Raw genomic sequence first — 12,767 nt, forward strand, 5'->3', positions numbered from 1 at the left:
CATAAATGACAGAACTGAGGTAAAATATATAGTTCAAATAGGTATGTGGACAATAACTAATCTATTTCCAGTGTTGCAGTGGAACATGCATTTTGGGGGCATCTAATAAAAATGTGTAATATTCCTACATCAAGCAAGTAATGATAAATAACTCACTCCATTGAACCTTAAATCCTAAAAATTATTTTGCCACCTTTACCATGCTTTCTTGCATTCCCTCTCCTTCACTTCAATGGCTTTACTGCTTTCTGTGCAGTCTTTGCAAGGAGCTCTGCAAAATGAGCTACAGCCAGCCGTTCCTCCTAAGCTAGAGTTTAACCCAAAGAAGTGTATGTGTGTGTGCATTCATGTCACCTGTGGATTTAGGGTGAGCCCATGAATTCCATGGTGTTTTCTTAGGCAAGAAATACTCAGAGGTAGTTTTGCCAGTTCCTTCCTCTGAAATATAACCTACAGCACCAGATATTTGTTGGCAACCTCTCGTGTAAATACTAACCAGGGCTGACCATGCTTAGTTTCCAAAATCAAGTGGGATTTGGTGCTTTTAGGGTATATAGTCTATCCAAGTAAACAGAAACTGGAACTGAGTGAGAAAGGGTCACAATTTCAAATGTCAAAGTGTTAGGCTTTACTCATTAGCTAAACATACTGAAAGCTAAGGGCAGACTTATCTCTTGCAAAACAGTTGGACAGGTTCTGTAACTTGCCCATTTTGCCTCATAACACTGCTCCTACTTTGTAATGTTATGCTGTTTTTATGTTGTTTTTACTAATAACTCTTCTGGTACTACTTAAAAAAAAATTAATGCAGGTTGTACTCCAAGAATCTGAGTAAAATCCAGCCAACTGGATAATGTGGCAACCCCAGTTAAGTGCTGAAGTCAACATAATTTGTGAGTCCTAGGCCCGTTACACACGGGCATAAAGTATGCACTCTGCGCGTACTAGGGTTAGAAAGGGGCATCACTTCCTTACGCCCCTAACTAATACGTGTGGAGCGCACACAAAATGGCGGCGCCCGTTCCACACAGGGGCCGCCTTCTTTACATAGTGGACGTGCTGCGTCCGCACATTGCACAGCGCATATGACGCTGTGAGTGCGCCTCACGGCGTCATATCCGTGCTGCGGAAAGAAGTTCCATTTTGGGGCTTCTTTTTGCTCCACAAGGGAGCCGCGTGGTTTGGCTGCTGCAGCTCCCTCGTGGAGCAACTGGCAGCGGCGCGAGACCACCCGTTTTGGGCGGTCTGTAACACGCCCTAGTTTAACTTGTTGAAAAAATTGATGGCCCATAATAATAAAAATGTATGTACCACTTTTCTATAGTAATACATGTGTTTTAAATATGTTTACAGTGCTGTAGCTGTTTTTAATCATGCTACTAACAATGTTGATTTTTAATTCCTTTTTAACCTTTCAGAGGAGTTTATCCAGAACACATTCACTTAAAGTCGCTAGTTTCACGCAATTATGTGAATATGCATTGCATTCAAACTGGCTCCCCACTGCCCGAAAATAGCTTGCCATTGCCCGAAATTGCGTGTGGCAGTCTATCACGCAATAACGTGAAACCACATGATTGCGTTTGGACTGACTTCCCATTGCCCGAATTTGTGTGTAGTGAGTTATCACGCAATAATGTTAAACCTCATGATTGCGTTCAGATTATACTTCCAATTCCCCTTGTCTGATAAACTCCTAAATTAATGTTTTAGTTACACCTTTTTAAAATTATTGTAAGCTGCCTTGGATCCCATTTAGGAAGAAAGGTGGGATATAAGTGTCAATTTAGGCTGTTAACAATTCACATTTTGAACTTTCAAAAATCCACAAGCATAAAATACAAAGACTAAAGACTACAAACATTTTTTTCCAAAATCTAGAAGGAATACCTGGATTCAGTCTTGATTTAGCTAAGGGATTTACAGGCTATCCTTACTACAGAGTTCTTGGCTCCTTTTTGTTGAAGAAGGAGGGGAAAAAGGGGGGGCAGCTTTTCTTCTTGGGTACCAGTCTAAGTAGTCTAATGCAGGTAATAGCTGGCAACTAGCATTCTTTTTAATAACAAGTAAGATGCTGTTATAAGTATTTTTTTAAAGTTTTGTTCTTTGAATTGTTCACCCCCCAAATACACTTTTGCCCCGGGAAATAAATTTGGATGACTATAGAGTGCTCACCAATATGATCATTATCATCACCTGTGCTTTGCCAACTGCACTGGCTGGCAATCTGTTTCCAGGCCCAACTTAAAATGCTGACTTTAGTCTTTCAAATTCTAAATGGCTTAGGGTCAGGTCAGAGCCTGGGAAGTGCCTTTTCTAAAGTAATTTGTTCCTTTGACTTGTTACAGTGTTTAAAATGTGATCTGTTGCTCTTACTCTTTAAATTATTTAAAAGACCAACCTTGTTACTTGCTGCTCTTCTCTTATTTTCAGATATTGCAAAAGGTCTTAGGAATGATAAGAGAATGGCATAAAACCTGAAAAGTCTTATCAAAATCCATCTAAAATGGCTTTAAAAATGCCCTTAATCCAGGGCCAGATTATCAGTTGTTCAACTGGTTACAATTGTGCTAAACCCCATACTGGCTTGTTGCCCAGTGCTGGAGGGAAAAAGTCTAGCTTGTTGCCCAACGGACTGGGAGATGGCTTAGCATGTCTGGGAGCTGGGTATGCTCAAAGCATGTCTCTATTATTGAGCATGCCCATTGACTAGTGGGCATACTTCAATTTAGCAGCCAAATTAGGAGACTGAAAAGGGTTAGGGAAGGCAGGACTTTGAGAAGGACTGCTCTCCCTTCTTTCCATGAATTGAAATCTCTTACAGCTGTGCATGACCCAAGAGTTTCTTGTGCAAGATGGGCAGCCACTGTGCGTTCTTATAGTGAATCCTGGCTAAACAAATTTTAAAGCCACATTCATTTCCCCAATACAGTACTTACATTGGACAACAAAAGAGGAGAGATAGGGGAAGAGGCAGTTTCCTCAATAGACTGAGAGAGAATCAAGGAAGGTTAGTGAAAGCTGAACTGGATGGCTTGGAAGTTATATTTTCTGTACAGAATGTGTGCGTTGTGTGACTTTTGGGGAGCTGAGTGTGTATATCAGTGGGGTAGGGTTGGGATTTAGAGTGTGCATATGTCTATGTGTGGGATGTGTCGATTTCTTCCTGGAGTTAATGGATTTCTGCCTGAGAATGGATGAATGAATGTGGGGTTAGTCGATTTCTGTCTATGGTGAGTGGATCTGTGCTTATACTGAGCTGAATCACCCTTCCAATCATCCTCCCAACTGCTTTGCATTCATATGAATAAGCCCTCTATCTGAAGTCTTTCATTCCTAAATTCACCATATATCAAAGTATGGTTAAGGTCACTTGATTCAATTTCCTTCACTGTGCAATACTGAATATTGGTGGAAGAGAGGTGGGGAAATGGTCTCGAAGGAGTGCTTTTGTGTAGTTATGTAGGCTGTCATCATAATTATCACATGCATGCAGAGAGGTAGATTGTGGATGCGTTCTGAACATGCTGCATTGCCCATGCTTTCTCCTAAGTAATCTACTTGTTCTTACCTCTGAACAGATAGGCATAAGCAGGATTTTTTGGACTGCAAGTGGGTGATTTGGGTAAAGCTTTGCACTTAACATGCAAAGGATGAGATTGTAGATTTCCTCAGAACTTGCTCTTGTGTTCTAAAGGACTGATATTTTAGTTGACTTTGGAGTTTATCACACGTGAAATTGGAACTCCAATACAAAGCCAATCCGAAGGGAAGGGGAAGCAGAGTCAATTCGAATCCAAGGCAATTCACATGATGAATTATCTCACGTGAAGAATGAAATTGTGATCAATTTCAAAGCAGAGTGAGTGCACATTAAATTATCACAGCGGTACATGCCATGCAGATTCAACAAGTAGAATTGGCACCCTTGTGCATGCTCACTAGGGCTCTGAACACATCGTGAACCTTTGCACTTCTGGGGTGAAGAAGGGGGCCACTTCCTGGTTCCATTTTCACGTGAATGCTAGCCTCACGTGAATGATTGCTTCGTGTTCTATGAGCTTTATGGTCCGTTTTGGCACTCAAACTAGCACTCTTTCTATGGACTTTATAGTCCGTTTTTGCATCCAAACAAGCCGCCTTCCCCAGCAGCATTGGAAGCACAAGCATTCACACATGTTCTATCAATCTAAAAGCACCAGCATTCGCACAATCTGTCAAAAGAAATGTTGCTTGTGAAGCGAAGCGACCGGTGTGAGAAGGGAGGCATGTTCCACCCACTGCCCACCCTCTGCTCTGTCCACGTTAAAACGTGAATACATTCATTCCCCAGTAGCTCTGCCCTTTTCCCAGTGGCATCGGAAACAACTGCATTTCTCCCTCGACTGCAATGAAAGCAGAGGGAGTACCGGAAGCAAATGGAGCAAAATTGCAGCACGGCCTCATGGGAAATGTGGCACCTTGGAGGTTGTGGGGGGTGTACCAGGACCGAAGCAAAGTTGCATTCCACACCAGACCAATTCAGATTGAAATCGAAGTGAGCTTGGAAACAATTTTTTTGTTTCCTACATCAGGAGTGACCTTGGATTGACTTAGGATCGGCTTCGGAATAACACCCCCATAGAAAGCAATCATGTGTGATAATCTATTACATTATAATGTGAATTCGCATGGTTGGGCCTGGAATGGCTTCGGACTGGAGTTGCAAAAATTGTTGTGTGATATCGTCCTTTGAAATATCATCTTTGTCGTCACCATCATCATTACTCCCACACACACACACATACACCAATCAGCTTTGTTACTGTGTTCTATGTGTCCCTTTTTGCAGTTGGTTGCAGTATGCTGTTGTTTTTTGTTATCAGTCTTTTGTTTGGTACTTGAATAACAGTACCACAAAAGGTATGGTATCAGGCTGCTAGTCTCACTAAAGTTGCAGGGCTGAAAATGGATTCGTGTATGACAAGTTCCGTGTGTCTGTCTATTGTATTGTGTAGTTTATTCATTATTATTTATTTAATTAATTAATTAGGCCACCACCCCTATTATAACATGTACAGAAGAGAGGCCTGTTTTTGGAACTGCTACATAACCCCAAACACCATGTTCTGGTTTGCCTTAATCTGATGTTTTTGCCACTGGAATACTTTTCTTTTTGTTTCAGTCAATGTAATATACAGACACCAAAAGAAAAAAAGGCTAATGTATAACAATGCTGAAAGGCAGAAGTAGCATATTCTGGATATCAAGATCTAGCCCCATTCACAGTGCGGGTGACCAGGTACTGGAATTTTCAATGTATTCAGGATATACAATATTTGTAAAATTAGCCATTCTGCTAATTCTAAATCCACCTTTAATGCTCAATGCACTGTAAGTAAGACCCAAGGAATCAAAAAATACCTTGGAATTCACTCATTCAAATTTTTATAATGCACTTGGATGAGGGTCAAAAAATAACTTTTAAAAGTAACTAGAAAATATTACTTATTGTACTAGTTCATTTACCTTTGTCCATAATCTTTATGTTGCTTTTAGAATACAACTTTATTAGACCTTTAGTATTAAGAAAGTAACTTTTAGTAGGCAACTTTACTACTTTTAATTTGTTACTACCACGTTCTGGACAAGGTCACCTGAAATATGGTCTTCTATCTCTTCCTCCTTACCTGCACCCTTAAGACAGGTGTAGGGAAAATGTGGCCTGTAGGATACATGCAGTCCCGAATGCTGTTTTTGAGCCCTAAAAGGACCTCAACACTGCAAAAGAATTGTGGGGAGGGAATGATTTAAAATAAGCAAATGCCTTAGAAGGTCCTCAATTATGGCCTTACGGCAATGGTGGGGAGTTGCAAGGGACTCCCCCCAACCCCTGTGACTTTGAAACTGCATTCCTCTGGCACCACAAGGGTAATTTTTTTAATTATTATTTTCACTATGTTCCCTTTCCCAGCTGTTTTAGGCTCAAGAGAAGACTTTTCTTCAGTGAGGAAGTAAACTGGAAGTTGACTTAAAACATACCAGGAGAGTTCAAACACATTGTGAAATTTCCACCATAATCTCTTGGGGTGGGGGTCAATGGGATGCAGCTCTCCAAGATCCTATGGAGTGCATTGCAACCTGACAGTTGCCCACCCCCATCCTAAGGACATCTTCTCAGGCCCTGCTCCTTTCAGGTCTTCTCACAAAATGAGGTGACCACTAGTAAGGACCTCTTTCTGTAGTGGAAGCTCATCTTGTCATGTTCCTTCCTTAGAATAGCTTATTTGACAGACACATTATGGTGCTTTTGGCACCAGGTGAAGACATTTAACAAAATCCAGGCATGTTAGGAATTATTTTTTCATGCTTTTAAATCAAAACACTCCTCTGTTTTGTATGTGCTTGTATTTTTATTTGGATTTTACTGTACATGCTGTCATCTTTTTATCTTTTGCTGTTGGGTTGCATCTTGGCATTATTATAAGCTGCCAATAGTTATTGCTTTACTGTTTGTAGTTTCTATTTTGTAATGTTTTGTACACTGCTGTAGGAACTTTTGCAATTGGGTAGCCCAAAAGTGTATTAAATAAATATAGCTGCAAATGCAAAGTGGCAATTTGCAAGAAAGAGTGCTCCATGCTATAATGACTTCATAACAACAGAAGGAGGAAAATCTCCTTACTGAGATGCTTTTTAGATTGTTGTTTTTTCCCCTCTTCTCTTCTTGCAATTCAACATATGCTTTTAGATGGAGATAACAATCTAATTCTTTCACCCTCTGCTGCTTCAAAATGGTTCTTGAGTACACAGAAGCTAATCACTAGCATCCTTTCAGAGATGGCTAGGACAGAATTGTCACTGTTGCGCTCAGAATTGTAAACTGATAGGATTAAATTAACTCCAGGAACACTACAGAGTAAATGTTTTCCATGATTGTGAAAAGTGGAGTCGAATATGCTGGAAATTATCTCGAAACATCATTACTACCATCATCACTGTCATTATTTTAATATTATTTTAATGTTGTTAACTATTATTTTTACTACTATTGGCACCCACCACCACCATCAACACCTTCTAGAAAACCACTCATGAATTTGAGATTGCTAGGGGCAAGAAAACTTACAATTTCTTTCTCAAAAACTCTGATTTGTTTCCCAGCTCCTTGGTTGCCATGATAACATCATGCTGTTTCTTGCCTGCTAAGGCCCCACTGGCTGCAATAGGGTGAAATATCAGCCATCATAAAAATACACTAATATACTAACCCAGGGGACTAGGAATACATTCCTCATATGGAAATGATCAATCCTGTCCTGGAGAGCGACATGTTGTGTGCCAATCTGTTGCCTCTCCTTCCCTTCCTTCCCTCCCTTTCTCCTTCTGCCTTTCTGTCTCTGTACCTATTTTTTTCCCACACTTTCTCGCTCCTTCTTTCCCTGTCTTTTTGGCATGGGCACTTTCATCTCCTCCCTCGGGTATTCGAGATGTCACTGCAGGAAGTGCTTGTCTGCCTCTCAGGCAGCAGCAGAGCCCTGTGGCTTTGACAAACCTCATTTAATTGGGAGGAAGCCAGGAGGGTTTGAAAGAACTGAAACATCCACGAAACTCCTTTTATCAGGCATAATTTAAACTCTGCATGGAAAAAAACCTATATGTATAAAGAAAAGTCAACTTCCCTCCTGCTGCGAGTCCTCCCCTCCTCCTCCTTAGCCTTCCCATCCCCCGGCAAAGGCAGGCTCCTGCGAGATTCCATCTTTTTCAGTTTTCTAAAAGTGTCAGAGTAGATTTGCGCTCTGTGGCTGGTTGGACAGAAAAGGAATGCAGAGCTCTCCCTTTGCTTTCTCTCTCTCTCTCTCTTTCTCTCTCCTTCTCTCTCATGCATACACACACACCATGTACACACATACTGAAGGCCACACTGACATCAGCATATTCAGGTATTAAAACTCCTACTCTGCTCCAATTCTGGAGAAAATGGGCTTGTTCTTGTTATGTACCTTCAAGTAATTTCCAATTTATGGCGACGCTAAGGTGAATGTATCATAGGATTTTCTTATCAAGTTTTTTCAGGGGGTGGTTGCCATTGCTGTCCTCTGAGGCTGAGAGAGTGTGACCTGCCCAAGATCACCCAGCGAGCTTCCATGGCTGAGCCAGGATTAGAACCCTGATCTCCAGTGTCATCATTCAATGCTCAAACCACTACACCACACTGGCTCACAAACAGGGGCTTGGAGGCTAGTAAATAAGCAAAGAAAGCTCTTCTCCACTAAAATTTCCTCACCTGATCACTTTCTCTTAAAGGACACTTGAGAAAAGCACTTGGAAGAACAGACTGTGTGGGAGACTATTACTGGGGCCATGGTTATTACACCATTGCCACAGGCCATTTTGCTCTTGAAATTTTACCCTTGCCCCTACTCCCCTTTCTAGAGAGCTGACATAGACCTGACTTGAAACCAGAGGTGGCAAACTTATAGTCGTCCAGATCCTTTTGGACTAAAATATAGCGTGCCAGCCGTAGCCAGTACAGTTAATGGTGAGCGATGCTGGGAATGGCAGGAGAACAACATCTAAGGTGTAACATGATCATAACCCTAACTGTAACACTAGTCCCATTACAACAAAGCTGGCACTTTTTAGAGGTCACACAATGGTGGTGAAGGAAGGGACAAAATCTGCCAGTTCTGAGCTTTGATTTTTAAAATGCCTTTCTTCCTTAGCAACCAGAGTGCCCACAGTGTTTCCCCCTCTACTGTCACTACCTGTGCAATGTAATTCCACCTGTGCAGCTCACCCGCAGGATACCAACCAATAGTTAAGAAGGATTCTTGTTCACTGTCTCTGTCCAGTTCTAGTAATGAAGATGAGTACGAATCTGATTTCCAATGCAAAGAATATCACATCCCCTTTGCTAAAGTCCAGGTTTAATTTGTTTTGAGATATTTCTAATTCTCATGGTAAGGACAGCTTTAAAAAGACAAAGGGGTTGTCTGGTGAAATCTCGAGAGGCCAGTTACTTTGTTCCTGATTTTGCACTTTTTTGTTGTGCCTTCAAGTCATTGCTGACTTATGGCAACCCTAAGGCAGCCCTGTCATGGGGTTTTCTTGGCAGAATTTGTTCAAGTGGGGTTCAGCACCAGGGTCAACTCAACCTTACATCCTTCCATAGTTCACTAAAATAAGTACATTTTAGTGAGTAGGTTGCTAAAATGAGTACAGCTTGTTGGAGGCAATTAGCTTACACATTGTAAACTGCTTAGGGAGTGCTTAAGTGCATTTTAGTGATAAGCGGTATAGAAATGTACTTGCTATTCAGAGGGCTGTCTCATCATCTCTGTTGGGAGACCAATTGCCTTTGGACCTCCCTTAGTTGGCACTTAACAGCAACCATTTAAACAGGCTGCCTGAACTTTTGTTATCTAGCTGCTCGTTATAAGAACTGGAACCTGCTTCTTTGCTCATCCCCCCACCTTCCCTTTTTTGTTTTATGCCATGTCTTGAATTTAGATTGTAAGCCTAATACTGGGTACTATCACATAATCTATCTTTGCAAGCTACTCTTGTTGAGTAAAAAGCTAGGTTATAAATTATTTTAAGCAAATAATAAATAAAAGAAGTTAGTAAGCTTGTTCCGGTACCCTTGCAATGAAAATTGGAAGAGGGAATGACATACCATCAGAAAGCTGGTACATCTCAGTGGGCAAAGGGCTGAAGTAATAATGAATAAGTGCCTCTTGTGCAGAGATCCTGGCTTGGGGACAAAGTTTTAACATTCTTGCTGCCAGATCTTCAGTCTCAGAGGCCCTGTCCAGCCTAGAAGACAAGAGAAATAATCAACATCAATCAAACCAAGACCTTAAGCAGCAGATATATGCATGTATCTGTCTGAAAAATGAGGTGGGCTAACAGCAGGACCTCAGTTAGATCTTTAACACACTGATCAAGCAGTTGTGCTTCCCTGTCCCTAACCTTGTTCCTTCATGTTGGGAACCAGTGTAATTTTAATACTAAAGAGTGCTTCAAACTTATTTCCAAAAGGGAAAAAAATTCAAAAACACAGGTTCTGAAATGAAATCATTACTTTGCAAGTAAAAGGCTTAAATGTCAGGAAGAAACTAATTACAAGATAATGTAATCCATATTTTTCTTATTGCAATCAAACTTTGTCTTTAAATTATTATGATCATACCTTGGGCCAGTGCCAATATCCCACTGTCTGTTTATTTTTCAAAGCTGTGTATACAAAATGTATACTTTGGACTGAAAAGCCAGGCTTCTTTTCAAGTTCCATACATACAACATTTCAATTAAACTTACAGATATGGAACAAGGGTTGAGTCATCACCATGGGAGAACATTGTGATTGTGGTGCTTGATAAAGTGTCATCAAGTGAGAAGATTAAACTAGTGATAGGTGAACTCCTTTATTCAATTTAGAACTTAGAATTGAGATTGACTAATACAAGCTATTTTCCATAAATGTGTTTCCTATCCATTGAGTAAGATTGTGAAATTAGGAAACACATTTAATCAGAATGAGTTCAGGCTTACAAGACATGTTAAAAACTATGGTTGGAACAAGAGAGGTAAAGAGGAAGCTGTTGGGCCACTATGTGGAAAAGCTGTTGATAGGCTAATGGGTGAAAAGGAGGTGGAAGATCTGCCTATTTCCTACTTTACCTATATCTTCTTCCAAAAGAAAAACAGTGCTCAATCTGTAAAAATAGAATACACACTTTAAAGAGGGGGGTTGCAGCCCAAGACAGGTGAAGAAGTGCTATGGGAACATCTAGCTACTTTAAACCAATTCAAGTCTTCAGAGCCAAATGATGAACTACATCCAAAAGTATAAAAGGGATGTAAATCCAAATCCAGTTACTGATCCCAGACAGAGTAAACTTTATGTCCTAAATCCAATTATTAGTCCCAATTAGAGTAGATGCTTTGAAGGTAGGAACATGGGAGAAAATCTTCTCAGTTGCTGTTCCAAGATGCTGGAATTTCCTCCCTGAGGAGATTTTTTTTTTTTTTTAGTTTTTCTGAATAAATTACTGTTTCAAATGTTCTTTATTAGTTTTACATAAATCATATATACCTTCCATTATTCCATACAAATACATATCCATATTTAACATATACATCTATTTTTAATTCTTCTCCATATTTCTCCATATTTCTTTACTTCCTTAGCTCTAAAGGTTTTATTGGATTATTAGGCAAAGTATATGCTATAAAAATGAATATCATTCCAAAACTTTTGTTTCTGTTTACAAATTTACCTATTCCTATTCAGGACAAAGTGTTGGACCAATGGAATAGTGAATTTAAAAAATTTATTTGGAAAGGAGGAAAGGCCAGGATAAGGTGGAATAATTTGAAAGAAAAAAGAGAGAATGGTGGGTGTGGAATGCCAGATATTAAACTGTATAGATGGGCTTGTAATATGATGTGGATACAAGATTGGATTAGATTAAAGGAAAAGGATATGTTGAATTTGGAGGGGCCAGACCTGTGTTTTGGTTGGCATGCATATTTATGGTATAACAAATTAGAAGTAAATAAAGATTTTTATAATAATCCAATTAGGAGAGCTTTGATAGGAACATGGAATCGGGTTAAAAATATTTTTTATTATAAAATCCCGGGCTGGGTATCCACACAAGAGGCATTTGCAAATAAATGGGAAAACAAGGATAGATGGTTAAGATACAATGATATATTAAAGGTGAATGAAAAACAAGAAGTGGTAATAAAATCGAGAAAAGAATTGATAAACGAAAATAGATTCGGAAACTAGAGTCGGATATTTGTTGGAATTGTCAGAAAGAAAGAGGTACAACAATTCATATGTGGTGGAAATGTGAAAGAGTAAAAGAATTTTGGGATGAAATACATCAAATTATACAGCAAATATTTGGAATAAGCTATAAAAAAAGCCGGAAATATATTTACTAAATATGACATATTTTTTGAAAAAGGAAGATGAGAACAGACTGTGGAGAATTATGTTATATATGATTACCCTTGCAAGGTTAATAATAGCAAAAAATTGGAAATCAAAGGAGAAATTACAGATAGAGGATTGGTTATGGAAGCTAAACGATATAAGAAAATTAGATGTGCTCTCATGTATAGTAGATGACAAAAAGAAAAATAGGATTGAAAAAGATTGGGCTCAAATAACAACATTCCTGGAAAAAAGATGGTGTTTAGATAAGGGCTGGTTTGCTGAGAATGATTAATTTATGGGATGGAAGATTTGCAAACCAGAAACATGAAATATATAGTTGTAAGATTGAGGTTATGAGTTCTATTGGAATAGTTATTTGGAGAATACATATGGTAGTACCACAAAGAAGAAGAAGAAAAGAAAGAGAATATGATTAAGAGTTTTATTTTTCCTTGTTGTACAGATATTTTGAAACAAGATACGAAGAAAATATAAAAAAACTCCCTGAGGAGAATTTAGAGTTTATCAGACAAGGGAAATTGGAAGTATAATCCAATGGCAATCTGAACGCAATCACGGAGTTTAATGTTACTGCATGATAGACTACCACACGCAATTTCAGGCAACGGTAAGTCAGTCCAAACCCAATCATGGGGTTTAACGTTATTGCGTGATAGACTACCACATACAATTTCGGGCAATGGCAAGCTATTTTCGAGCAATGGGAAGTCAGTTCAAACGCAATTCGAATTCACGTAAATTCGCTGAACTAGCGAATTCACGTGAATGCGTTCTGGCTCCACTTTCTTTTCATTCGAAATTAAGAGAAATT

At 39.4% G+C, this 12,767-nt stretch overlaps 1 protein-coding gene across 3 annotated transcripts in view; it reads right to left on the minus strand.

Annotated features, from left to right (window-relative positions):
* LOC149313594 (cyclin-dependent kinase 15-like) overlaps nucleotides 1-12,767 on the minus strand; it is a 76,690-nt gene that overhangs the window by 12,470 nt on the left and 51,453 nt on the right. For 2 of the 3 annotated variants that reach the window (XM_089519397.1, XM_089519396.1), the window contains exon 12: nucleotides 9,659-9,798. In XM_089519397.1, the coding sequence (XP_089375523.1) occupies nucleotides 9,659-9,798 (140 nt within the window). Of the gene's footprint in view, nucleotides 1-5,669; nucleotides 5,761-9,658; nucleotides 9,799-12,767 lie in introns of all 3 variants that reach the window. The other variant, XR_016280844.1, reaches the window with a different exon arrangement.

This window comes from Sceloporus occidentalis, unplaced genomic scaffold (genome assembly GCF_023333645.1).
Source record: "Sceloporus occidentalis isolate IW3139 unplaced genomic scaffold, rSceOcc1.0.p SCAF_4, whole genome shotgun sequence".
Lineage (NCBI taxonomy): Eukaryota > Metazoa > Chordata > Lepidosauria > Squamata > Phrynosomatidae > Sceloporus > Sceloporus occidentalis.